Source organism: Nannobrachium achirus, assembly GCF_963921795.1.
Source record: "Nannobrachium achirus genome assembly, chromosome: 10".
NCBI classification, from domain to species: Eukaryota; Metazoa; Chordata; class Actinopteri; order Myctophiformes; family Myctophidae; genus Nannobrachium; species Nannobrachium achirus.
This window is the reverse complement of record NC_137819.1, coordinates 53,600,235-53,625,554: the sequence shown is the minus strand read 5'-3', so window position 1 is coordinate 53,625,554 and position 25,320 is coordinate 53,600,235. Positions and strand designations below refer to the sequence as shown.

General features: G+C 41.3%; 2 protein-coding genes across 3 annotated transcripts; both read left to right on the top strand.

Annotated features, from left to right (window-relative positions):
• Positions 1 to 254: 254 nt before the first annotated feature.
• Positions 255 to 12,042, top strand: LOC308292168 (alpha-taxilin-like). 2 transcript variants are annotated; one of them, XM_080734448.1, is made up of 9 exons: positions 255 to 352; positions 5,022 to 5,114; positions 5,687 to 5,757; positions 6,857 to 6,958; positions 7,544 to 7,663; positions 7,758 to 7,832; positions 8,840 to 8,932; positions 9,422 to 9,517; positions 10,012 to 12,042. In XM_080734448.1, the coding sequence occupies exons 4-9, from the start codon at positions 6,857 to 6,859 to the stop codon at positions 10,327 to 10,329; spliced, it is 804 nt and encodes a 267-aa protein (XP_080590574.1). In that variant the 5' UTR covers positions 255 to 352; positions 5,022 to 5,114; positions 5,687 to 5,757; the 3' UTR covers positions 10,330 to 12,042. The 2 variants fall into 2 exon arrangements, with proteins under 2 accessions (XP_080590574.1, XP_080590573.1); XM_080734447.1 differs by having other exon boundaries at positions 5,687 to 6,958.
• A 5,166-nt stretch (positions 12,043 to 17,208) lies between these two features.
• Positions 17,209 to 21,946, top strand: LOC308293159 (DOMON domain-containing protein FRRS1L-like; the record flags this gene model as incomplete). The annotated part of the gene is made up of 4 exons (XM_080735593.1): positions 17,209 to 17,249; positions 19,254 to 19,392; positions 21,071 to 21,317; positions 21,774 to 21,946. 4 exons carry the CDS (start codon positions 17,209 to 17,211, stop codon positions 21,944 to 21,946), a joined length of 600 nt encoding a protein of 199 aa, XP_080591719.1.
• Positions 21,947 to 25,320: the final 3,374 nt, after the last annotated feature.

Below are 25,320 nucleotides of genomic sequence, written 5' to 3'. Positions count from 1 at the left end.
ATTGGCTCTTGGCTGTTGCCTAGCAACGGTTTGTGTACAGCAGAGACGCGCAAACGCTCTGACGTCACCTTGTAAACAAACAGGTGCTGCAGGCTTGTGTATCATCTGTGTTGCCATGGCAACATCTCCACGCGTCCTAAACTATGGTCCTAAAGCACCAGCAGTGCTCTGTTCTGACCACCAGGTGGCGCGCGAACAAACCATCACTTGCTGGAAGTGAACCCGGAAGTGATCGCGTTCCTTTTCCTCCGCATCTCCGCCGCCTGAAACACGAGTGTTCATCTTTTCTCTTGTTTGAGTTGAAATCAGGACCTCAAAGGATCGAGTGGAAAGACTCCGCTTTACAGCGATGGTGAGCACATCAGATCGTGGAAAATGTCCCACCGAATTTATGTTTACCAGGAAGGTGTTTTGTTCATCTAGTGGAGATTTTGTCGGCTCCGGTTTAACCGCTCCCGGCTAACGTTAGCCTAGCGTGTGAGCTAACTGAACGTCGACGAGATGCATGCATTGCATGCAGATGCAGACAGAAGCTGTGGTCGCTTAATTTAGTGTTTCTCAAACGTTCACATTTCAAGGTCTCCCCTTAACTCTGACAGTGTACAAAATGGTTCATTTGGTTCCATTGTGTACACTGTCAGACTTGTATGGGTCGATTTAGACCCCCATAAAGGAACCCACAGAGTCCCTGGAATCCACTGTGAGAACCACTGGCTTAATTCAGTGGGTTTCAACCGTTTTCATATCAAGGGCCCGTTATTTATTCAGCATTTGAGCCACGGACCACCATTTGATGATGAGATTTAGCCTCTCAGACACAAAACGTAGATTTTGTTGTCGTTGGATAATATTTTGTGTACAATTCCATGCTGTGTTGCTGTGGGATAAAAGAGATAATAGCCAAACGTTGGTCAAAAATATCAGTTTTTCTGGATTCCCTAATTGTGTAGACTTCTTGTAAATTACGTAATGCAGATTTATTTTCTTAACAAATCTAACTTTTGAGAGCGTAAATGGACCCGTAAGGGTTTACACTCTGGATGGTGCTGGATTTGGAAGCGCTCGTGGGAAGTCACTCAACAGTCCTGTGTACCCATAGAGTTATAATATTAATAGAGAGGACACATATATCCCCGCCCGTCCACTTGCATTGAGTTGCTCACCCAGCGCATGAGGCGTTTTCACCCCTCCATCCGGGTAGTAAAACGTGACGTAGTGGGTCTACTGTGACGCATTTTGCGTCATCGAATTTGTTCATGGACGCGCTTGGGCTCAAAGCCATGAACGAGCACTGCCACTGTGAACGCGCTGGCTCAAGTCATGAACGAGCGCCGCGAGTACGAGCTCTGTTGGTTTAGAACGCTCTCTAGTGGGGAAGAAAGGGAAACGCCGCCCAGTACAGCTCCTCTCCCCGCTTGAGAAGCACTCTGCTCGGATTAGATCTTACGATACGTCCCGCTGGACTGAGGCATCGCCTGGAAGTGTAACTCCACGTTGAATTAATTAACCATTGTGTATTTCATGGTTTAACGAATTAATTATTGGGTTTAATATATTTTTGATATTTAGTGGTTGTATTTAACATGATTTTTATATTTACGTTGCATATATGTGATTAGCCTTCTAAAGTGGGGTCTTCAACAGGGGGTCCGCGGGGACACTGCAGGGGTCCGTGAAATTGTTGAAAAAAAAAAAAACGTTATATATATATTTTTTTTATTTAAAAAAAGAAAGAAAAATAATAATTTGTCTTTAAATATAACAAATAAAACATGATTCTGTCTCTTTTGAATAGCTTGTATACATGATTATTGTGCAATTGACAGATTGTTAGTGATAGATTGATAGTATTGACATTGGTTCTCAGTTGTTAAGGTATGTTTATAAATGGAAGTGGTACAGCCATGCACTTGTACATGCATGTTGGATGGAGCAGGGACCCCCAAGGTAGGGGGTCCCTGCTCCATCTCCCCATCAGTTTGGGGGTCCCTGGCCTGAAAACGTTGACGACCACTGTAAACAAACAAACAGAATGCATTTCAAATAGATCAGTGGTTCTCAAAGTGGATTCCAGGGACTCTGTGGGGTCTATACAAGTGTATAATGACAGTGTACAAATGGAACCAACATTTGGTTAATTTGGTTCCATTTGTATGCTGTAAAGAGTTAAGGGGAGACCTTGAAAATGTGAAAGTTTGAGAAACACTGGAATAGATTACCAAAGTGGAATCCATATTAATAACCAAGTCCATTGCTTGAAGTTTCTGAGGTAAATTAGTTAATGTATACCTCTATGAAATTAACTGTTATGGTTTATACACACCATTGACAATGGTCTAACGTTTTTACATGTGAAATTCATTCAAAATAGTGTGTTATTATTATTATATAATAGTGTGCCTACTACAAGCTGTAGTTGTAGTTTCATCATCTTTCAGGTACAGATATTTGACTGCACAGGTGTTAAAATAATGTGATGGAATATGATCAAAAAGATGATCTGGCTGGCTGGGAATTGGCTGGGAATGTATTCTGTTGTTTCAGAAATGTATTTTCAACATGGTATGAACAATGTATAATTATAATAAAGCTCTATATTCTGATAGCAATCATTACCATAAGAGTATGTGTACAGCAACAGGTGTCACTGTATCTCCAGCTGTATAAACTGAAAATGATTTTAGGTGGGTTGACAATTTTATCTCATCAGGAGAGTACACTGATTGAGTGTACAGTGAGTGCTCCAGTTCCAATGTTGCATGCTCACTTGTTTATCAACTATCATGACATAAGTTCTTGCTTTGGATAGAAGTGGTATTTTGGACTCTCCCATTATTTACAACAGGGGTCTTCAACAGGGGGTCCAGGACCCCTAGGGGGTCCTCAGAGTTACTATAGGGGGTCCTCCAAATCTTTGTGTGATAGAAACTTTTTTCTATTCCACTTGAACCCTAGTGTCCTTATTCTGAGAACCTTAGCCCAAAATAGCCGATCTACAAGCTCACAGTGAGCTTGTAGATCTGCTATTTTTGGCAAAGGGCTTTGGTGTAGAGGGGAAAAAGAGCAGACTAATTACAGAGTGAAAGTGAAGCTTATTAAGTATTGACGGTTCAAGTGGTTAAATATCTGAAAACACAAATTGACATGAATCCAAAATACACTGATGATTGTGCGGTCAGACGATTAAACTATATGGAATCTATGAAAAGGTTGTGGGGGTCCCTGCTTCATCTCTATCTCATCTGGGTCCGTTGCCTGAAAACGTTGAAGACACCTGATTTACAATATCAACCTGTGTTGTCATTCAGTGTGGTAATCTTAGCATTTTGCATGGATTCCTTGGGTGAAACGAGTCATAGTTAAAGTTACTGGTCTGTTCTAGACAAGCTTAGAGTTGTGTTCTGTTCCAGAAACAAGTTTAAATATAATTCATATAGTAGCTACAGTCTGAAATAGAGTATTTTTATTAGATGACAGTGTGTTGACATATAGAGACATTCTTTGAAATCTACATTAGATATTATATATATATACTCTATGCATTAGATGCACTTTGTCCAAAATGAATACATTTCATTACGCATTTGTAAGTGTCACAGACAGAGTTTGATCATTTTCAGTAGGCTAGCTTTAACAGTGTTATGGAACTATTTAACCATCACATATGGCCTGCCCTCTGCTCTATTCTTATTACTCTATGGCTCTATACAAACATGAGTGCATATTTCATTAGGTCATTCAAAAAGCTGGTAAATTTAACGTTGGATGTGTCATGTGTGCACAATGTAAAACTTGACCCCTTCTTCACACATAACAATATGGATGATGGAGACAGGCCATGAGACAGACCCACTTATAACTCTATGAGACAGACAGGCCTACTCAGAAATGGCTTTCGCCTACTTGTAGGTTATCAAACCATGTATGTATCGCATTTAAATCCCATTTTGATAGTAAATATTCATTAACATTTCACGTAAAGCTTCTATTTAAAAAAAAGATCGGACTTTTCAGAACCCAATGCAAAGTCAATGGCAGACAGCCTCTGTCAAGATGACAAAACGCGAAAATCGTAATAACTAATACTAATGAGTAAACCAACAGTTTTATAAGAACAATATTGTTGTAACTAAGAGATTCGGGAAGGTATCTATATTTAATAAACACAGAATAAGAAGTAATAAGAAGAAGTCTATGGTTATTTCCTGGTTTAATGCGGTCTGCGGTGCGGTGCTCTCCGCTCCGGAGAGGAACAGAGGATTCAGCTGTCTGGAGTGGAGGGGGTGGAGCCAAAATGCGCGTTCATGAGATTAGACCCAACTGCAGTACCTCAAAACGGCCAACATGTCCTTTTGGTTTCAGGGCGCCCCCAGGGTTCTGGGGGCTTGTGTGTACCCCTAGCCCCATATAGAACCTCACCCGTCGCTGCGTACTGTTGTGCTCCGAGATGAGGTCCTAGAAACATGGCCGCTGGAATCGGGCGACAGCCTCCAAATCACAGCTGGGAAACACACAAAACGAAATTTTGTCTAAAAAGTAACGGCAGTTCCGAGCTCCCAGACTGTAAAAACCTCACATCGGTACATAAAACATGAACTGCGGCATGAAACAACCCCTTAAAATCGCTAGTTTTGTCAGCCGGTAATGTTTACAAGCCTGGAAGTTGCAGCCGGAATGGCAGCATTAGCGGCCTCTCTGGTCAAACGTAGCCCCAACCGTCGCTGCATTCGAACAGACATTCGACCAGAGGGGCCGCTAATGCTACCATTCCAGCTGCAACTAATACAATCAGATAGCAAAAAAGAAAAAAAAACTGTTTTGATGCATTGGCTGCCTATGGGAGGGAAGTATTGCAACCCTAGATTCAACATAATTAGAAAAAAATCTAGTGTTGCAATTTGCAGCTATGTCTGCTCTAACACAGACTGTTATACTTACCTGGCTACTGAAAACACTGGATGCCATTGTCCACACTGTGTCTAAGAACGTTTTGTCTGCTCTTTATGTATCGTCTCCCACAGAAACCCATTCTGCTCCAGGGCCATGAAAGGTCCATCACTCAAATCAAATACAACCGAGAAGGAGACCTGATCTTCTCTGTCGCTAAAGACACCGTAAGTCAACAATACTTGCATGGACTTGTTCAGGTTTATTTAATTTCAAATGCATCTAGTTATACTATGTTAACTTTATGAACTTAAATACAAATACATTGATCATAAAAAAGACCACTATACTAGTCATTCAAACTACTAATATGTAAGTAATTTCAAGCTGGTGATGTTTACTTCTAATGTATTACTGTAAATGAGTCTAATTTCGAGAATAAATAAATATTGAATGAATGAATTAAAGCAGGTCATGTTTTCATGTTTGGAATTGTAACAGCTGAAATCAATAATATATCAGTATTAACCTGCGGGCCAAATTAAGAACATGTATGGACTAGTTGGTAACTTTTGGCATTTTCCACTGCATGGCGTTTACTGGCTTTTGGTACCATATACCGGTACTTTGTTTTACACTACAATATAATATTCTGTAAAATCCTGTGTTCATTGAACTCTTGAAAGTTCACTTATTGTTAGTGCCAGGTACTCGCTTTGTGTGATACAGTATAAATAGAAAACGCCAAAAGTTGAGTCATAATTGTGTCTATGCTTGTCTTCCATCTGTTGAATTTCAGGTAGCCAACGTGTGGTACTCTGTCAACGGCGAGCGACTCGGCACCTACAACGGACACACTGGCGCTGTGTGGTGCGTCGACTGCGACTGTATCTAGGGATGGCCAAATGGAGATTTTTTCTTAACCGATAACCGAAAGGCCTTATCAGTTAATTAACCGTTAACCGTTAAGGAAATCTCTTCAAAATGCGTTAAGGAAATGTGTTCAAAAATGTGCTATTTTAGCGATTTAAAAAAGGAAAATACACCCGTTTTTCCCCATAATAAAGTGCCATATTTACACATTACAAACAATAAAACTAGGAGAAACAAGAATACAAATGTTTTCTAAAAGAAATGTGTTTTTGCAAAGAAACGGGGGCATTGAAATGATCAGTCTGTAATGTGCCAGGCACGTGCGCACATACAGCAAAGGGGGCTGGAGCCCTTAACTTTTATCAACAGAATTGTCCACCAAAAGGCCATTCAGCCCATGCCTCTCTAACATTCTGTGCACTCCCTGGCTATCGGCTAACTAAACAGCCGCAGCGAGATGCTCGTATGTAGAACAATAACTTTCAATCGTATAACTTTTGGAATGGTTGAATCGGCTAAACGTGATGTCCATTTCATTATTTTTCTTCTCTCTCGCCCGTGTTTTGTGTGTGCTGATGCAGCGATCATTGAATTTGCGACTCTGAGCTCAGCTTTGTTATTTTCGCATATCCTACTCTGTAACCAAGACGACTTTAGCGTTCCTCACGTCATCAACATGTAACATTAGAAAGTTGTGTTTTAAGCTCTTCTTAAACGGGATTCAATGTGACGGGGTCTGTTTTGTAAAATCCAATCGACGACGGAGCATTTGTTGAATAGGTCGGCGTGTATGACTCGCGTCGCAGACTCGCAGTTGCCTGAATGCTGGATGTTACACAGCCATTGGTGTCCCAGAAATGTGTGACCACAGCGCGTAGTTGCATGGTTGATGACTTGATGTTGCGTAGATATTGGTGTACGGGGCTTTTGGTGCGACACATGGGTTGATTTCCTTTTTCTTTTCTTTTTTATCGGTCAAAATTGACCGTTAGTGCTTACCGGTAACCAATTTCTTATCGGTTTAACGGTAACGGTTAGCCGTTGGCCATCCCTAACTGTATCCTTTCCACACCAAACTCACCTTGTCCACACGCAGATGGAGCAGCACAACGAGAGGAACGCCAGCCTCAGGCAGGAGAACACGGAGCTGGCTGAGAAACTCAAGAAGCTCATAGAACAGTACAAGCTGCGAGAGGAGGTACTTCCTCTGGCCTCCCTTGTCGGGGGGAATTGTTGTCTTCAAATTTTGGGGGGCTTTTTTTTGTATGATGAACATCCCTTAGTTCAGTGGTTCTCAACCTTTTCAGGCTGCCCACAAAATAATCATATTGTAACTGGAGCGCTAAGAGTTGAGGCATTACATTTTGTATAACACAGTTCTATTGTGAAAAGAGCAGATCTACAAGCTCATGAGGTGTTGTGAGCATGTAGATCGGCCATTTGCAAAATGTCTGCCTCTAATATTTGACAATCTGACCAATATTTAATTTGTCATTTTAGATGTATTAAAAGGTCCTCAAATTGTCACTTAAGAAATGTGCATAGACCCTCCATACACTCAAACTGTATGCTGTTTTGTTTACAATGTTGCATATTAAGTTAATCATCTGGGGACCCCCCCACCCCCAAAAAATATATTTTGGGGACCGACCCACAGGTTGAGGACCACTGCCTTAGGTGAGAGAGAGATGAAGCAGAAAGTCGAGATGAGCGTTTAGGAAAACATTGGTATTAGTAGTATGAGTTTATAATCTGATTGTGTGTGTGTGTGTGCGTGTCCCAGCACATAGACAAGTTGGTGAAGCACAAGGATCTCCAGCAGCAGCTGGTGGACGCTAAGTTGCATCAGGCCCAGGAGCTGCTCAAGGAGTCTGAGGAACGCCACGACAGAGAGAAAGAGTTTGTACGTCAGTCATCCACGTGCCATACATACATGCATACTGTACATAAACACATGTTCTGTCCCCTAATTCCTTGGTGGGTTACTCTGTTCTCAGCTGCTGAAAGAAGCAGTGGAGTCTCAAAGGATGTGTGAGCTGATGAAACAACAGGAGGTCCACCTCAAGCAACAGGTTTGACTGGACCCTTTGTACCGCTAGTGATAGTAGTAGTAGTAATGATAACCAGTAAGACGCCTGAAGATAAAGCAATAACCTTATGGAATACGCATAACATGCAAAAGAAACAGAACATCTACGTGAATTAAATAATCTAACTACAACCAGTCTGTAGAGGTGTCATTGAAGCAAATATACTGATATTCATTTGACAGGCCTACTATAAGTTCTTTGTAGTGTTTGTGTTTAGGTTCCCTGAAACAAAGGCCTGATTGTCCTGAAGATCTTATGCTCTGATCTAGTCTGGTCTGGCTATAGAGAAACAAAGCCATGTCGTCATTTGTGCGTAATGTCGCCCTCTAGGGGGTTCATGCTGGTATTGTTTTGTATTCAAATTGCCATTGGGGAATCTGCGATCACCGCATATAAGGACTGTGTTAAAAATGTAAACACACACACCATGTGCGCGTTTCTGTCAGCGGGGGGGTTCTGCATAGTTTATGATATTCATTCATATCTGATCTAGCCTGTTGTAACTCGTTTCTAGCGTTTATTGTGTTACTCTTTGGGTAAATCTGTACATTTCCACCTTAGTCGATGCTTCATATCCATTTGGGTCAATCCGAGAGCATGGTGTGTTTATATTTTTAACACAGTTCTTATATGCGGTGATCGCAAATTCCCCAATGGCGATTTGAATACAAAACAATACCAGCATGAACCCCGTAGAGGGCGACATTTCACGCCATTTCACGGAAGTGACATCACACTTCGCTACTGAATATTAAAGCCCGCTCCAGTATTTTTGTATGTTTTCCAGTGCCAACCTTTAGAGCTTTAGAGCTATAAGTTATGTGGAGGAGAGTAAACTCTGTTTTGCATTGGTTTCCATAGCAGTGTGACATAATTTCAAACCAAAGCCACGGTGGAGATGGTTTGTTGAGAACGTGTTGGAGGGAGCTTTAAATATTCTGACGTGATTGTACCTGACCAACCCTCACGGTTTCCTCCTCCCCTCCTAGCTGTCACTCTACACAGAGAAGTTTGAGGAGTTTCAAACCACTTTATCCAAGAGCAATGAGGTCTTCACCACTTTCAAACAGGAGATGGAGAAGGTAATGTGTGTGTGGGGGGGGGGGGGGGGGGGGGGTTAAAGAAAGAAAATAGCCTCTCAAGAGCTCACCTTCCTTTTTATGTGTAATTGTATATCACTAGAGGGTCGCGGCCCTTTGGGCCGCTCACATCTAGTTAAAAAAAAAAAAAAAAAAGGAAAAAAAAGGGAAAAAAAAGAAAAAAAAAACGTAAAAAAAAAAATTTGGGGGGGGAACTATTGTGGCGGAACTATTGTGCCGCAGCGCACGTTTCCGGTCGGACATATTTGACCGGCGGACTATTTTATACAGAGGCAAAATATGAGGGTAATAACGAATACAACTGTATAAAGGGGTTTGGAAACGACATCTTGCAAAGGTGACATGGGTGTTTGAATTTTTAAGCTATATTTAGTACATATGTAGTACATCTTGGCCAAGTGGTTTGGTATTTAAGTTAGCGATACATGACCCGGAAGTAGATCACTTACTCTTCTGTAATATAAAGATCAGATGACAAAAAAGATCAAGAAGTTGGAGAAGGAGACCACCATGTATCGCTCCAGATGGGAGAGCAGCAACAAGGCTCTCCTGGAGATGGCAGAAGAGGTAAGCCACTCCAGATTAGGGATGGGACGATACGCGATTATTATTGTTTATCGTGATAAAAAACACTCACGATAATCGTATTGTGGAGATTTAATTTATCGTGATATCGTACTCCGTCATGCACTGGGATCAATTCACCTTTTATTTGCCGAGCTGCATATCCGGTACCATTTAAACCCTCTATTTTTCAATCTATCAAATGTCTTTGCCAAAAAGGTGCCGATCTACAAGCTCACAAAGTGTTGCGACGTGTTGTGAGCTTGTAGATCTAAAATTATTTGGCAAATGTTCCACCCCAGGATAATGGCGATATTTTCCCAATAATATCGTAAATTGCTATTTCTTTTGTCACAATAATCATGATATGATATTTTGATATCGTCCCATCCCTACTCCAGATGAATCCAAAACATATAGAATAGCACAGCATGTGGATGACATGTCAATACGGGCTTGTATTTCTTTCTTTTTTTCCACTGACTGTCTCTGCACAGAAAACCATGCGGGACCGTGAGTTCGAGGCCCTGCAGGGGAAAGTCCAGCGGCTGGAGAAGCTGAGGCGGGCGCTGAAGGTGGAACGCAACGAGCTCAGCAAGAAGGTCCAGAACCTCAGCGGAGCCCAGGAGGACCCCAGGGCCGACTCCCCCTCTCCGCCCCCAACGGACTTACCTCAGGAGCCCAGCCTGGTCGCCAGCATCCCCCCCGCCCCGGACGCAACACCCTGCTCTCATTCTTGTCACTGTGGCCCAGAGCTGGACACAGAGGGTTTAATGGGAGAGGCATGCCCCCAGTCTCTCACTGCCCAAGACTGAGCCTTGCAGCCCTAGTCTCACACACACACACACGCGCACACACACATGCTAGCGTGCGAGCCTCTGCTACTAAGCGCCGTTTCAGTAGCAGTTGTTGCTTTTATCTGGTTTGACAGCGATGGTGGTAGAGTTTACTCGTGTCCTTCCGAATGTGTCTGGGGTTTCACAGTAACGAAGGGGAGATTGTGCCTTCTAAGGGATAGATCTTATCCTGCATCTCTTGTTTCTGTCCTGTTCTTTTTTCTTTTTTTTTTGTTTTGCTTCACATTCCACGCATGATGCACAAACTGCAGAGATATTTGTGCAAGATAAGAGAGTCAATGCTGCTCAGGATGGCAAAAGTCACAGAAAATAGTCCATTCCTATGTAATTTGTGTTCCTGCGTTCCACCTGTACGCGTTCATGTGTGTCGGATATTGTTTGTAGTTTGCAGTATTGTAAAGGCCGCATCTAGTAGCACAACCTTGGCTTCAATACAGGTGGCAATTTATTAATGTATTTAGTCAGTACAATACTTGCAGATGGCAAGTGATCTGGGGAAATTTAGAAATTACATTTTCATTTTGATCTAGGTTTGCTTATTTTTTTCAGGCAGTATAAGTTTTGTTAGAACATCACATCTTCCTGAAGTTTGAGTTTGTATCAATTTGCAGACCATTTTAGGGTTGCAGACGTTTCTTTTTTCTGATTTGTTTAGTTGCATTGTGCTTCTCATCTTGTGGATTGTATTTATTGTTTACAATTTTTAAAGTGTGTATCTTGGAAAAACACCACTATAAAAATAAATCAGTCTATTTTTCATACTTGAGATCATTTATGAAGGTATTGTATTTGGAACAACTTTCCATTCCTAATTATTGTCTTTTTCCTTTGCTCGCTTTGTATCGGTCGATTTCCTTTGTCTGTTGGCTGTTCTTGCGGTCACGACGTGACCGATTTCAGTTTCAATTCCAATTTTAGGCCAGTTAAGTCCATCTTTTGTAAATCAGTCTGTATAATTTTTTTGGCACATTACTTAAGCTGTTGGACACCCACCTCGGGTCATTGCAGTAGTACTGGTATAATATATACGAGAATGTTATAGGATCTCTATGCAACCCTTGTCATGTGGTTTTGTTTTGTGGCATTCTGACACAACAAGCACTTAACCGGGAATGTATATTCATTAGCCATTAACTCCTACATGTACATGTGTGTTCAGTTTATAGCCTGATTTATACTTATTTGCCTGTTGTTGCCGCTTGCCAAACATTGCTGATATTCAAGCTCACAACGTGACTCTGTGTGACTCGTGAGATTGCAGGTCTGCTACTTTGGGCGTGTGACACTGGCACTCGAATAACTTTAGATCAAGCCTTTGGAAAAGGTAAATAAAGGAATTTGTAATGATTTAAAAGAATGCTTTTGCTCAAATTAGGATTGGGTGGCGTATGATTGTGTGTAAATCACAGTAAGACACAGTCAATGTAATGTTAATTTCATAACACTCCACAGACATGATGCTTGGGTTACTTGATGTCATTGGTGTGGTCATTTCAGCCACTAATGATATATTAACTTTGTAACGCAAACATTTCTTCCACGGTCGGTTACACACTACAGACTCACCATGTCCATGATTGACAAGAACCAAAGATTGTTTCCCTTTTTGACTACTTTGCAGTTCTTTTATCTGGCCTTGTATATTATGTTTCTTGATAAATAAACGATGCAACCGTGAATGTGATTTTGCCTGATATGACTCTTTACAACATATTGCTCATTCTAACAAAGTGGATGTTGCATGTGTCGCCATCTCTGAAGCACAGGTATTGGCTAAAACCATTCGATGTTACAGGACAAGCACAAAGTTTCCAGAATTGTATACAGTAGTGGCTAAAAGTATTGGCACCCTTGCATTTGTTTAAAAAAAACACACACACACACACACACACAATCGTCTAGATCCCCAAATTATTTTGGAGGGTCCCAGATGATTAACTTAATGTGAAACATTGTTTTCTCACTCAGCAATAAACAAACCAACGTAAAGTTTAATTGTGTAGAGGGTATATGCAAATTTTTTATTTCTAACTGTTTATGATGTGAGAGGTGCTCCTGGAAGGAGCTAAGCTCCAACATCTGACTTTGTCTGGGGACATGAAGTGTGGCCTATACATCTGGACGCTTAATGAAATGAACTCAAATAGCACTGCTCACTTCACACTAGGTGTGATTTGTTAAACTATGGTAACATTTCCTTAGTTCACACCTCATTAAAGAAAGAGGTTTTGCTGTTGTTAGTTTGGACTCTCTCCTGTGACCAATGCGGTGTGGTTAAACCTGTCAGGATCAACCTCCACCAGCATAGGTCCCAGAGTCACTGAATCACTAAGCCTCTCCACCACGGCAAGGTCACAGCAAAAGGAGAGGAAGGTGGCCCTTAAAAGGGACGTTTGGGGGGGTGCAGGAGGGTCTTGGATCTCACATGTTCAGTCACCCAAGAGAGACTTGGAGTAGAACCATTGCTCCTACACTTGGAAAGGAGTCAGCTTAGGTGGTTCCGGCATCTACTGTAGTACGGATGCCCCCCGAGCGCCTTCCTAGGAAGGTCCTTGATGCACGTCCCATTGGGAAGAGACCCTGTGGTGGATCAAATAATAAGGTTTATATTATCTCCAAATCTGGAAATCTCATTCCATTGAAGATGGATGGATGGATACATTAGTACATTGGGTACATCCTCCATGTTGCGTGGAACATGAGCGGTGAACTTGAACCATTCATTTGAACTGGTCGGTCCTGTGAAAGTGAGCAAAGTGATTTGTTCAGAATGTTCACTGAAATGAAAGGGCTCGCTAAGAGAGAGTATATTATTGAAATAGCTAAAATAGCAAATAGCTAAAATAGCAGATCTACAAGCTCACAAATATTGCGTCGCAATATGTACCCTCTGATTTGAATCTGAAAGGCCTTTGTAAATACAGCCACAGGTGAGAAGTCAATGTAGTCAATGAGTTGCTCTGCCTTTACTACAACCAGTGTTATATTTGTAATATTTTATTTTATGTAAATTTATCCGGCAAGAATATATGTAGGCCTATAGCTATTGACATGTTAATAAATAATACACAGCTCTATATAAGCAGATCACCAGAAAACAGTGTTGGATCAAAGCCAGCATTAATTGGGAAATGGTCTGAAGTAGGCTCAGACTTGTTCATTCAAGTCCACAGGTGAACCATTATCGGTCCAAGACTGCTGTGATTCCATAACGTATCAACTTGAAAGCAGTGAATCTTCACAACAATAAACACGATTATGTCCTAAAATATAATTATGTGCAGATAATGTGCACGTTTGAAATGGCATAAACAGTCTGGCATTCATGATAACGTAAAAGAGACAACCCATGAAGAATTTAGAACACTGGGGTTATACTGGCATCTAGTGGCACTTCTATGTGTAACACCGAGATTAAGTTTTGGATACATCTAATTAATTATCGTGGTCATTATATGGTCAACAAACGCTGCATCGCCGGGGAAAAAAAACTGCAAAAGCGGTAACGGATGATTTGACGGTGCGATGGATGCATATGAGGACACTTGACACGCAGTCTATAATAATGAGGACGTCGTCGCATTCATCGTTATCTTAAGGCATTTTTAGTTGTATTATTTATTTGGCCATGAATTCCTTGAGAAAGCTCGTCCATCTGTCGGCACTGCTGAGCCAGGTCTGGTGGTGGGGGGTCGTGCTGCCGAGCCCTACCGACGAGGGTGCGCTCCGGACCGGGCACGGAGGCCACGGCGAACCCGGTCACAAGGAACCGCATCATAAGGACTCATACAGCACGTTCGCCTCCGAGTTCCTTGAATCTAGATATCTGTCAGATGACGGTGAGAATCTTATTCCAGCATGAAGAAGTGTCTTTAGACAGGATCAATTTTCAGAAAATCAGAACCCCGAAGGCATTTTGCGAATATTTATTATATACAACTGTTCTAGGGGTATTAAGGGATGCTGAATCCAAATTTGCTGTATATAATGCTCAAAAATGTTCCTAAATGGCTCAAAATTGACAAATCCAACATGGCCGCCACTGCAAGGCTGAAACTATTTAAGTACAAATCTTTTTGACTAAACAAGGTAGAAACTTGAACTAAATGTGTTTTTCTAGGTTAGCCTACATGGGGAATTTGAAATTCTATCCTAATTTTAGATCAGACGTGAATAAATGGCTTGAAACTCATACTGTACATGTATAGCAGAAAAGGTTCATTATTGATGCATAATTCGTCAAACAGAAACAAAAGCAGGATGAACCATGGTTTTATTCATCAAAACTCTTTTGATTTAGATTTTTCTATCAACAAGTCATATATGCAAATTATATATAGTATTCCACTTTCAACAGGGAAACAGGGGAAGGGCTTCTCTCCCCACACACACCCATTGTAACTTCAAACTCCATTTTAACAATTCATTAAAAATACCCATTATTTTTTCTGGTGTCTCATTCTACCCTCCTAATACGTGAGCAGGCCGTGTTTTTTTCCATAACCTTTTTTTCATTTATTTTTATTAAAATTAAATAAAACAAATATATATTAAAAAAATTAAAAATGTTATTGAAAAAACACGACCTGCTTACATATTAGGAGGGTAATATGAGTCACCAGAAAAAAAATAATGGGTGTTTTTAATAATCTATCATGGTTAAAATGAATTTTGAAGTTACAATGGGTGTCTGTGGGGAGAGGCCGAGGGCCTGGTAACATTTACATCAAATATCTAAATATTGAATCAAGTAAATTAAAAACTGGTCAGGGTGTTCATAAAAGCCTGATTAGACGATAAAATTACCAAAAGTTTTTTGAAAGTAAAATATCCCTTTAATATGAAGATAGGCTACATTAATTTAGCCTATTTAGTCATCAATATTTCGAGCAGATCTCATAGGTATCTTGCAGCTGCATGCAACCAATTCCACTTTTCCTGAATAGAATAGAATGGATTAAAATATAATATAATAGTATTTTAACATATCAATAAAAGTAAATGTACATGGGAATACTTGTGTATTGTGGCAGCTTATTCACAGTCTTCCAGTATTCCGGCAAGTGTTGAGTTTTTTGCAGTTGCATGCTTCCATACATGCCATATGACTCTTTATGGATAGAATAGAAGAGAAGGGGATACAACGTTTATAGCCAGCACAAGTACATCAGGGTAGGGTTCATCAATCTGTCAACATCTAGAGTCTAGAGAGTATGCAGTCTAGTAGGCTGATATTCTCTAAAATGTCCAAATCCCTTTAGTACAATCTATTATACATACATACCTGCAGCTGCAGCGTTGGCTGAGGCACTCCTTTGTACACCCACATGAAGTGAACTCCCTGCAGGCTTTGGGCATAGGTGGCAGAGAGAGTAGCCGTGGCACTAACTGGCCTTCCTTGATCATCCATCCCATTTCCTCCACTGGAGGAAGATCGGGGTGTGGCAGGTGAGCTTGATTCCATATAGTTGCTTGATGGTGTGCACGCATGATATGGAACCTCACAGCATCTGTGGTTTTGCAGAATAACTTTACTTGTGCTTTGTTGCATGAATCAGGCACACCATAGATCTTACAAATGAATCTTTCTGATGATGTCACGATATCTTGTGTGAAAGGGCCCTTCCCAAGGCCAGCAAGATCAGTGTGATGTTCGAACACCTGCCAGGCTGTCTTCTTTCCGTGGCCGCTGAACTGAGACTGTCACATCCATGGGCATGGAAGGCAAGGAGTGTGTCCAGTTGATCCTCAGACAGTATCCTGTGAATTTCATGCACTGGGAAAAACTTTGGGTCCTTTGATATCCCAGCTTTCATGTAGACATGGGTACATCTGATTTTGTCAAAGTGAGCAAGCAGTAGTAGAAGCACCTCTGTGTCACGTGCTGACACGACTACTGTTTCCATCAGTGCATGGATACAGTGAAGGATCAGTCCTGTATCAGCTTCCTCGTGGACACTCCTTGCCTGCCATGCCCTTACTGGATGTGACAGTGTGTCTCAGTTCAGTGGCCACGGAAAGAAGAGAGCCTGGCAGGTGTTCGAACAACATCACACTGATCTTGCTGGCCTTCGGAAGGGCCCTTTCACAGAAGATATCGTGACATCATCAGAAAGATTCATTTGTAAGATCTATGGTGTGCCTGACGTTGATTCATGCAACAAAGCACAAGTAAAGTTATTCTGCAAAGGTCGTCCCCAAGAGACTCTGCTACCAACCACAGATGCTGTGAGGTTCCATATCATGCGTGCACACCATCAAGCAGCTATATGGAATCAAGCTCACCTGCCACACCCCGATCTTCCTCCAGTGGAGGAAATGGGATGGATGATCAAGGAAGGCCAGTTAGTGCCACAGCTACTCTCCCTGCCACCTATGCCCAAAGCCTGCAGGGAGTTCACTTCATGTGGGTGTACAAAGGAGTGCCTCAGCCAACGCTGCAGCTGCAGGTATATATGTAAAATAGATTGTACTAATGGGATTTGGTAATTTTAGAGAATATCAGCCTACTAGACTGCATACTCTAGACTCTTAGATGTTGACAGATTGATGAACCCTACCCTGATGTACTTGTGCTGGCTATAAACGTTGCAAAAAATTCAACACTTGCCGGAACACTGAGGAAGACTGTGAATAAGCTGCCACAGTAAGGATTACAGTAAGAAGTATTCCCATGTACATTTACTTTTATTGATATGGTAAAATACTATTATATTATATTATAATCCATTCTATTCTATTCAGGAAAAGTGGAATTGGATGCATGCAGCGGCAAGATACCTATGACATCTGCTCGAAATATTGATGACTATATATAGATGCCCCCCAGGCGCCCACATGGAAGGATTAAATCTCCGAACTGGCCTGGGAACGCCTCGGTATACTCCCAGAGGGAGTGGAGGAAGTTGCTCAGGATAAGGAAATCTGGAAGTCTCAGTTGGAACTGTTACCCCCGCGACCCGATTCCGGATAAGCGGTTGAAGATGGAAGGATGGATGGATGGATGGATGGATGGATGGATGATAGCAAAATCTAAATCAAAAGAGTTTTGATGAATAAAACCATGGTTCATCCTGCTTTTGTTTCTGTTTGACGAATTATGCATCAATAACGAAACTTTTCTGCTATAAATGTATGAGTTTCAAGCCATGTATTCACGTCTGATCTAAAATCAGGATAGAATTTCAAATTCCCCATGTAGGCTAACCTAGAAAAACACATTTAGTTCAAGTTTCTACCTTGTTTAGTCAAAAAGATTTGCACTTAAATAGATTTCCACCTTGCAGTGGCGGCCATGTTGGATTTGTCAATTTTGAGCCTTTTAGGAACATTTTTGAGCATTATATACAGCACATTTGGATTCAGCATCCCTTAATACCCCTAGAACAGTTGTATATAATAAATATTCGCAAAATGCCTTCGGGACTTTATACAAGCACATTTTCAGAAATTCTACCTTGTCTACTTGTCTAGCTGTATCTGTAGGCTATAGGCTATGTGACGATTTGAGCAAAGTATTCTCTTTAAGATTTCATTTCAAGATGCAATAGCCGACATGTTTTTAGTATCTGTGCGTTTTTGGTTATGAATGTGCTGAAGGTAGCAAATACAACAGGCTTTCAGCACCCAGGCCAGCTCCCTGCTAGTAGCAGATGATGACCTCCCCCCTCCTCTGTTTATCATGCCTCTTTGCTCTCTCTACAACACGCACGCACGCACGCACGCACGCACGCACGCACACCAGAGTCCAGGGTGAAGAGCTATTCACTTCACCGCGGTGTAGTTTTCTAGCTATCACCTAAAATTACATAACAAAGCCTAGGTGATAGCTAGGTAACTAAGGGCTGCATCAGGTTAGCAAAATATGCTCTTATCTCTGTCTCTCATTCTCCTTTTCTCTATATCCGGCTCCCCTCTCCTTCCTATGTAGTAATACAGGGCTCTTGCTTGTCCAGCTGTATTTCCCTTGGCTCTTTCATCTGTGGCTGTGTAGCTAGAGAGAGAGAGAGAGGGAGAGAGAGAGCGAGAGAGAGAGAGAGAGAGAGAGAGAGAGAGAGAGAGAGCTTCAGCAGAAAACAGGGTCATTAAAGTCTACTCTGGGAGTGGGGAGTTAAAGGCATCTTCAATCCTATTCATTTGAATAAGCCTTGTTGGGTAACATGAGGAGTGGGCATCAAAACATTCTGTTGGCCTAGCAGTCTGTGCACTCAGGCTCAAGGTAGCCTGACAGCGCATCGCAGGTTTGAGTCCCGATCCCGACGGCCTTTGCTGTGTGTCACTCCCCATCTATCTCTCCCTGCTTCCTGTCTAACTCTTCACTATCAATAAAGACATAAAAAAAAGACATCTAAAACAAAAACATTCTGGGCACAATAGGAAAATGTGGGCACCAAAACAATGTAGCACCAAACCTCAGAAGAGTGGGCACTAGAGGAAATCTGGGCACCAAAACAGTCTTTGTGTCCACAGAACACATTTTGCACCTGTCTGGCATGCGTTTTACTGGAATGCATCTACATTTAGATGATTTTTACATCCAAAACATTTTCTGACAAGAAATTAATGAATAGAAAAGGTTTAGGTTAAGTTTAGGAATAGTTTTGTGAGTGTAAGGTTAGTTTTAAGCGGCCTATTGCCCACTCTTCTTGGAAGACTGGCCACCTCTAGTGCCACTGCTCACCCAAAGTGTCAACTCTTTGTGATGCCCACTCTTTTTTAGTGCCTATAGTCTTCCCCCAAAAATGGTGCCCAGGTTTCCCTAGTGCCCACCCTTCCTGTATTCGTCTTGTTCCATTGGTTTGACGACTTTGCAGTTTAAGTGGTCAACCTTTGTTGGTATAATCAGTTGTATAAGTACACATGTTGTTGTGTATTATGTCCAGGTATGGGAAGCCAGGATGTGATGCCGAGTCATGTGACTACTTTCTGAGTTACCGTCGCATTGGGACAGATGTGGAGTACGAGCTGAGTGCAGACACAGATGGATGGGTGGCTGTAGGCTTCTCCTCTGACAAGAAGATGGTGAGCAGCTTTGCATCATGAGACTCACCACACAATGAAATCTTCTTTTCTTATTTAACTTAAAGAGCATACACTTACACACGTAACCACATGAACCCTAATTTAACTATTCTGGTATTCAGTGAAAACTCGTTATAAGCTTGTAGATCTGTTATTTCAATGAGGATATGGTGTAGAGGGGGGGAAAAGGAACGGGGGAAAGTACAGACCCCTGGGGGACTCCGGTCAACAAAGTATAGGGTTTAATTAGTTTTAGTTTAGTTTAGTTTATTAGCACATCATATAAAACATGTAACATTATATACATGGGAAAATACAGTGCGAGGAAAGGAAGAAGACATAGTAGTGTGGTTGCCCTAACAGGGCAACCACACTATAGTACTTGTCCAACTTTATTATTCAATAAAGAGCAGAGCAGGTGACACGGTTAACCTGAACAGACTGGTGAGGAAAGCAGGCTCTGTTGTTGGGTCCTCTCTGCAGGGGGTGGAGGAAGTAACCAGAGTGCGTACAGCGAGGAAGCTAGATTCCATTTTGGAGAACTCCTCTCACCCCCTCCATCTGGAGATCACCAGTTACTGGAGTAAGAGAGGAAACGACCGCTTTGCCTACCCAGGACGGAGATGTGAGAGACTAGGAAAATCTTTTGTACCGGCCGCCCTTAAGCTGTACAACGAGACACATAACGGACGAGTGAAAAGGACTTCCTTCCTAACCTAGACTGACGGAACTATTGCTGTATTGACTTTACAACTGAATTTCCCCCTTGGGATAATAAAGGTATCTATCTATCTATCTATCTATTCAAGAGAGTGACCAAAAGTTTGACGCGCTACTCCTCACAAATATCCTCCTCACAAAACTCCTCGCTATATGTCAAATCGACCGGCTTCATCGGGAATCATGTGGAACCATTTCTGTAGAGAAAAGTTGTATAGTTTAATTGATGTTAATTTATTAGTGAATTCGTTTTCCCCATTGACTTATACCGGTATATCCATATCCATATATGGAGCTATATCCATCTAAGTAATGATCCAGTCGTCTTCATGTATGGCTATCAAGGGTTTGATGAGGACAGTGTTGTGATCTTCATATATGGAGATCCAGGTGATGATAGTCAGCTCCATATATGGAGAGAGAGACACACGAAATTAAACTTTTCCCAAATATGGAGATGACTGACATAGATGTCTGACATCATAGACCACATGAGACTGACACAGTATGTACATGGGCATTCCAAGATATGGGCTTAATATTGATGACATCAGGGATCTCCATGTATGGGCATTAAAGGGACAAGGACGAAATGGTTTAGCACACACACTCAAATAGGGACAAGGACTGATAGATACAGAGATATTTATTTGCTAGTGTGTCACGGCAACCACACTTGCAATTTCCAATTGCCACTTTCTAGTCTATATCAATGTGCCTTTCCTTCTTGATGGACTGAAGAGAACCATCCGTTACAAAATGTTTTTAGCATTCATTTCCATTTCTTTGTATGCATTGTTTTATGTGTTAGCAACCACCTACTTCGCCAACAAAGTCATTCTGAATCTGGTGTTTCAAATGTTTTTTTTTTCTTCTTCTTCTTTTTCTCATTATTAAATAATAATAATGTTATTTATTTATTTTATTATCTTGAATATAATTCCACTCTCTTCCTCAGGGAGGCGATGATGTCATGGGCTGTGTACATGACGATAATGGGCGTGTGAGGATTCATCACTTCTACAATGTGGGCCAGTGGGCCAAGGAGATCAAGAGGAACCCGGCCAGGGACGAGGAGGGCATCTTTGAGAACAACCGGGTGACCTGCCGCTTCAAACGACCACTATACGTACCCAGAGAGGAGACACTGGTGGACCTGCACCTGTCATGGTACTACCTGTTTGCCTGGGGACCGGCTATACAAGGTGTGTAACTAGTCGTTGCCCATTCGAACATATGCACTGCGAATTATGTGCAGAGTTTGGGTGTGCACAGTATATGAGGGATTGAATGTAGGAGTCTCAGAAGTAATGTTGGAGACGTATCAGTGATTTCAGTCATCTCCATATTTGGGTGATGTTTCAGCATGTGGCTGTTACCATGGCGGAGATGCATGCGCAGTACAGGCGGCAGTATGATGTCAGTTATCTCCAAATGTGGACACTGTTTTGTATCAGTGATGTCATGTGGGTAAATCAGACAGCTATCGGACAGACAGACATTTAGTAAATTAATAGTTAGATAAAATGGACCCAATCGACCTGAAAACTTGAAATGAATACTGGGGACACTGTATTGTGCATTTTCGCTGTTCACTTTATACAAATCTAAGCTGCTTATTTTCCATTTCTTACAGTATGTCGTCTTACCTTTGCCAACAGGTTCCATCACAAGGCATGACATCGACGCTCCCCCCGTCAGCGACCACATGATCAGTATTTATAAGTACGAGGACATCTTCATGCCCTCAACGGCCTACCAGACCTTCAACTCTCCCTTCTGCCTGCTCCTCATCGTAGCCCTCACCTTCTACCTGCTGATGGGAACACCTTAACCCGTCAGCCGTCACTGGAAGACATTTGATAGAGGAGAGGAGAGGAGAGGAGAGGAGAGGAGAGGAGAGGAGAGGAGAGGAGAGGAGAGAAGAGAAGAGGAGAGGAGAGGAGAGGAGAGGAGAGGAGAGGAGAGGAGAGGAGAGGAGAGAAGAGAAGAGAAGAGACAGCAATAAGTGTATTTACCGTTTCTAACTAATTACACAGCCTCCATCAAATACACAATTTGCACAGGACACAAGACTACGTAAACGAAACAATAGATATATGGATTATACCGAACCAAGGTTTGGTTTTGCAGTACATTCACATAAAGGTACAATAGAATAGTGGCATTATAGTTTTAGGTCAAACATATAGATTTATTATTTATTATTTATTATTTATTTATTTAAGGGGGCACGGTGGCGCTATCCGGCGAGCGCTCGCCTACCTCGCTTCCTCCTTTACTGGCCAACGGCGGGGCTCCTCGCGTCCAAATAAAAAGAGAGCGAGTTCAATTGTCGCCAATGGAAGATCTCCCCCGCGGTGGTTTCTTTCCAATCAGAACGCCTCCCGTCGCACGTCCGTCCGTCTGCCAATAAAATCGCCGCACTCCTTTTTCATTTCTCCTCCCCTCCCTCTCTCCCCCCCGATCAAAACACAACGTCCCTTGCTGGATTCCAACCAATCACACTCCGTCTTTTCGGGTCGCTGTTCCGGTCTGGGGCCAGAGCGGATATGGAAACGCTACTTGCTTTAATGTGGGCTTACACATTACCGGATACAGTAGGCGGGCTCTAGACCGCATCTGAGCACAGAGCAGCAAATAGAAACCACACGGGAGGGCTATGAACAGCGGTTGAAAGTTGAAAGCCACATTCTCTTAATGCAGCGTCCGACGTTAAAAACAAACAATTGTCACTCAGAGACCTTTGGATGAATGGACACTTGCTGACACTGGCTTTGTTATCCTAACACTCAAGGTAAGTTTCGTGACTTCTATAAATTACTATGGTAATGGTCTGGTCATCTGCAGACTGCAGGAAATGCATTACCATACATACAATAACAAGTAGGCAATAGGCATGGTGATGGTGTCTGCTACTGTCTTTCATTTGATCCTTGGCTGGCCAATACTATCTAGTTAATGCTTTATTTGTAAAGACAGTTTAATAGATCATATGGATTACATAGCTAAGTTACTGTCCTGCTATTGCAATATTAGGCTATTATTATATATTTTTTTAAGGTAGGCTATTTTCAGTGTCATTGAAACATTAATGATAAGGAGTTATATACAACTTTACATGTAGTAGCCTAGTATGTTAATGAAAGTGAAAAGGGGACTACATTTGGCTCATCAACAAAGCATAACAAACATATTATTTGTTTATATAGATCTATGTGTTTCTCTTATGAATTTTGTACAAAAGGACCCACATGTAAACAAGCCATTGTGCTTTATTGGGTTTAAATCCTATTAGTAGACCTTGGATCTGATTCTGAACTGTACTGTGCTTTTCCTATGTGAACTGCTAACAAAGTATTCAATCAAACCCAGAAACATAAAGACACTCAGAGTTAAGGGTCTGTGCAAATAAAACATTTGAGAACCAGTATATCAGTGTCATACATATTCCGAAGAAAACCTGCATGGAGACTTGACATTCTGTAATTGGATCTTATGATCAAAATAAGAACATTATAATAGTGTGTAAATCTTTGCCACATACAAATGTCTGTGTACAGACATAGATGGCCCCTGCATGATGGCTGCTAAAAAAAGATAATGCCATGGTGGGATCTGATGTGTGATGGGCATACTGTATTATCACATAGGCAAACATAAACTGTGACACTGTGACAATGAATTTGTATTGATTATACATATTTCTCTCTATTTCTCCTTTGCTGTCTCCCAGACCTCAGCTGTTCTCTCTGCACCTCTTCACCAAAGGCGATGTGCCTCCACGGCCAGATTCAACAAGCGGACAGTGCAGGCAAATTCATGCAGAAAGTGGCCAGTTCAGAACACAGGAACCAGGACACAATACTGTAAACTGCCCAAAAATACAGACACCATATCAAAGGAGGAGTCGCTAGCAGGCAACAAAAAAATAAATGAGCAGATGTTTGCCTTTCCCTTACTTAAATTTGTGATGTCGTTGAGACTTGTTTTATTATTCTTGTGCAAAGTGTGATGCCACCAGAGCCATCAACATATTGTCGCTGTCAGGCAGAAACCATGTCCCATTCCTTTTATTTTATTGTAAATGAATGCCCTACTTTATCATACATGAGTGTTGCTTAAAAGTAGTGAAAATAGCAGATCTACAAGCCCACAACACATCAAAGTGTTGTCAGCGTGTAGATTTGTCTATTTTCACCATGTTAGCAGATCTATAGGCCCACAAGATGTTGACATGTTGTCAGCTTGTAGATCAGTTATTTTCACTATTTTAGATACTTTTTAAATAGTGATAAGAAATAAGTGATAAGTAATAAGTTTTGGACATACAGGGTTTCCATCCAAGAGTGATGATGTATTCATATATATTTGTTGTCACCATGTTTATGTTGTATGTGGGATTAATACCCTGTTGTATTTGAATCTTTTAGATTAAAATTGTATTTACCTTTCATGCAGTTGCATTTTTTTACTTAATGAAATATGTTGTGCTTTTACCTCAATGGTTGACTTTGTTGATCCCCATTGGAAATAAGTCCAGATGTCATAATATTGTTGATGTTTGTTTGTTTGTTGTAACTCATACAGAGTAAGATTTTAAAAGAAATGTGTGTAGATGTCAGCAGCATTAGAATGAAATACAAGGTACTTCTAAGTGAATTTGTTTCAAACCAAGATGAAATAATAGATACATTGAAATACTGATCTGCATTTGCAGTGGATCTCTGAATAAGAGAAAATAATTATTATGTTATATAATTATATAAAATAATAATAATTATAAGGGTAACAATACATAAAATGTACAGTGAATATATAATACATATATACTGTGTACATCTATCACCAGTGAATATAAATAGATGTACAATACATCTATGAATGAAGTACAGTCTCACAAGGGTTATACTTAACAGGCATCTGTCAATATGTGCCAATGTACCGTAGGCCTACATGTTGTATTGTAGTAATACAATAGTACAAATAGGTTAGATGATGGTGAGAAAATTGATTTTGTGGTCCATTTAGAGATGGTTAAAACAATGAGGACGTTTCTTTCATTCATTGAGTGTTATTTTTGCATGGCGTAGGTGGGAATCGAACACCTGACCCGGCGTAGGTGGGAATCAAACCCACGACCTTCGGATCCTCACCAACCATACCTAAAATCGACAAAAGTCACAATTTTCATGAATCTATCATATA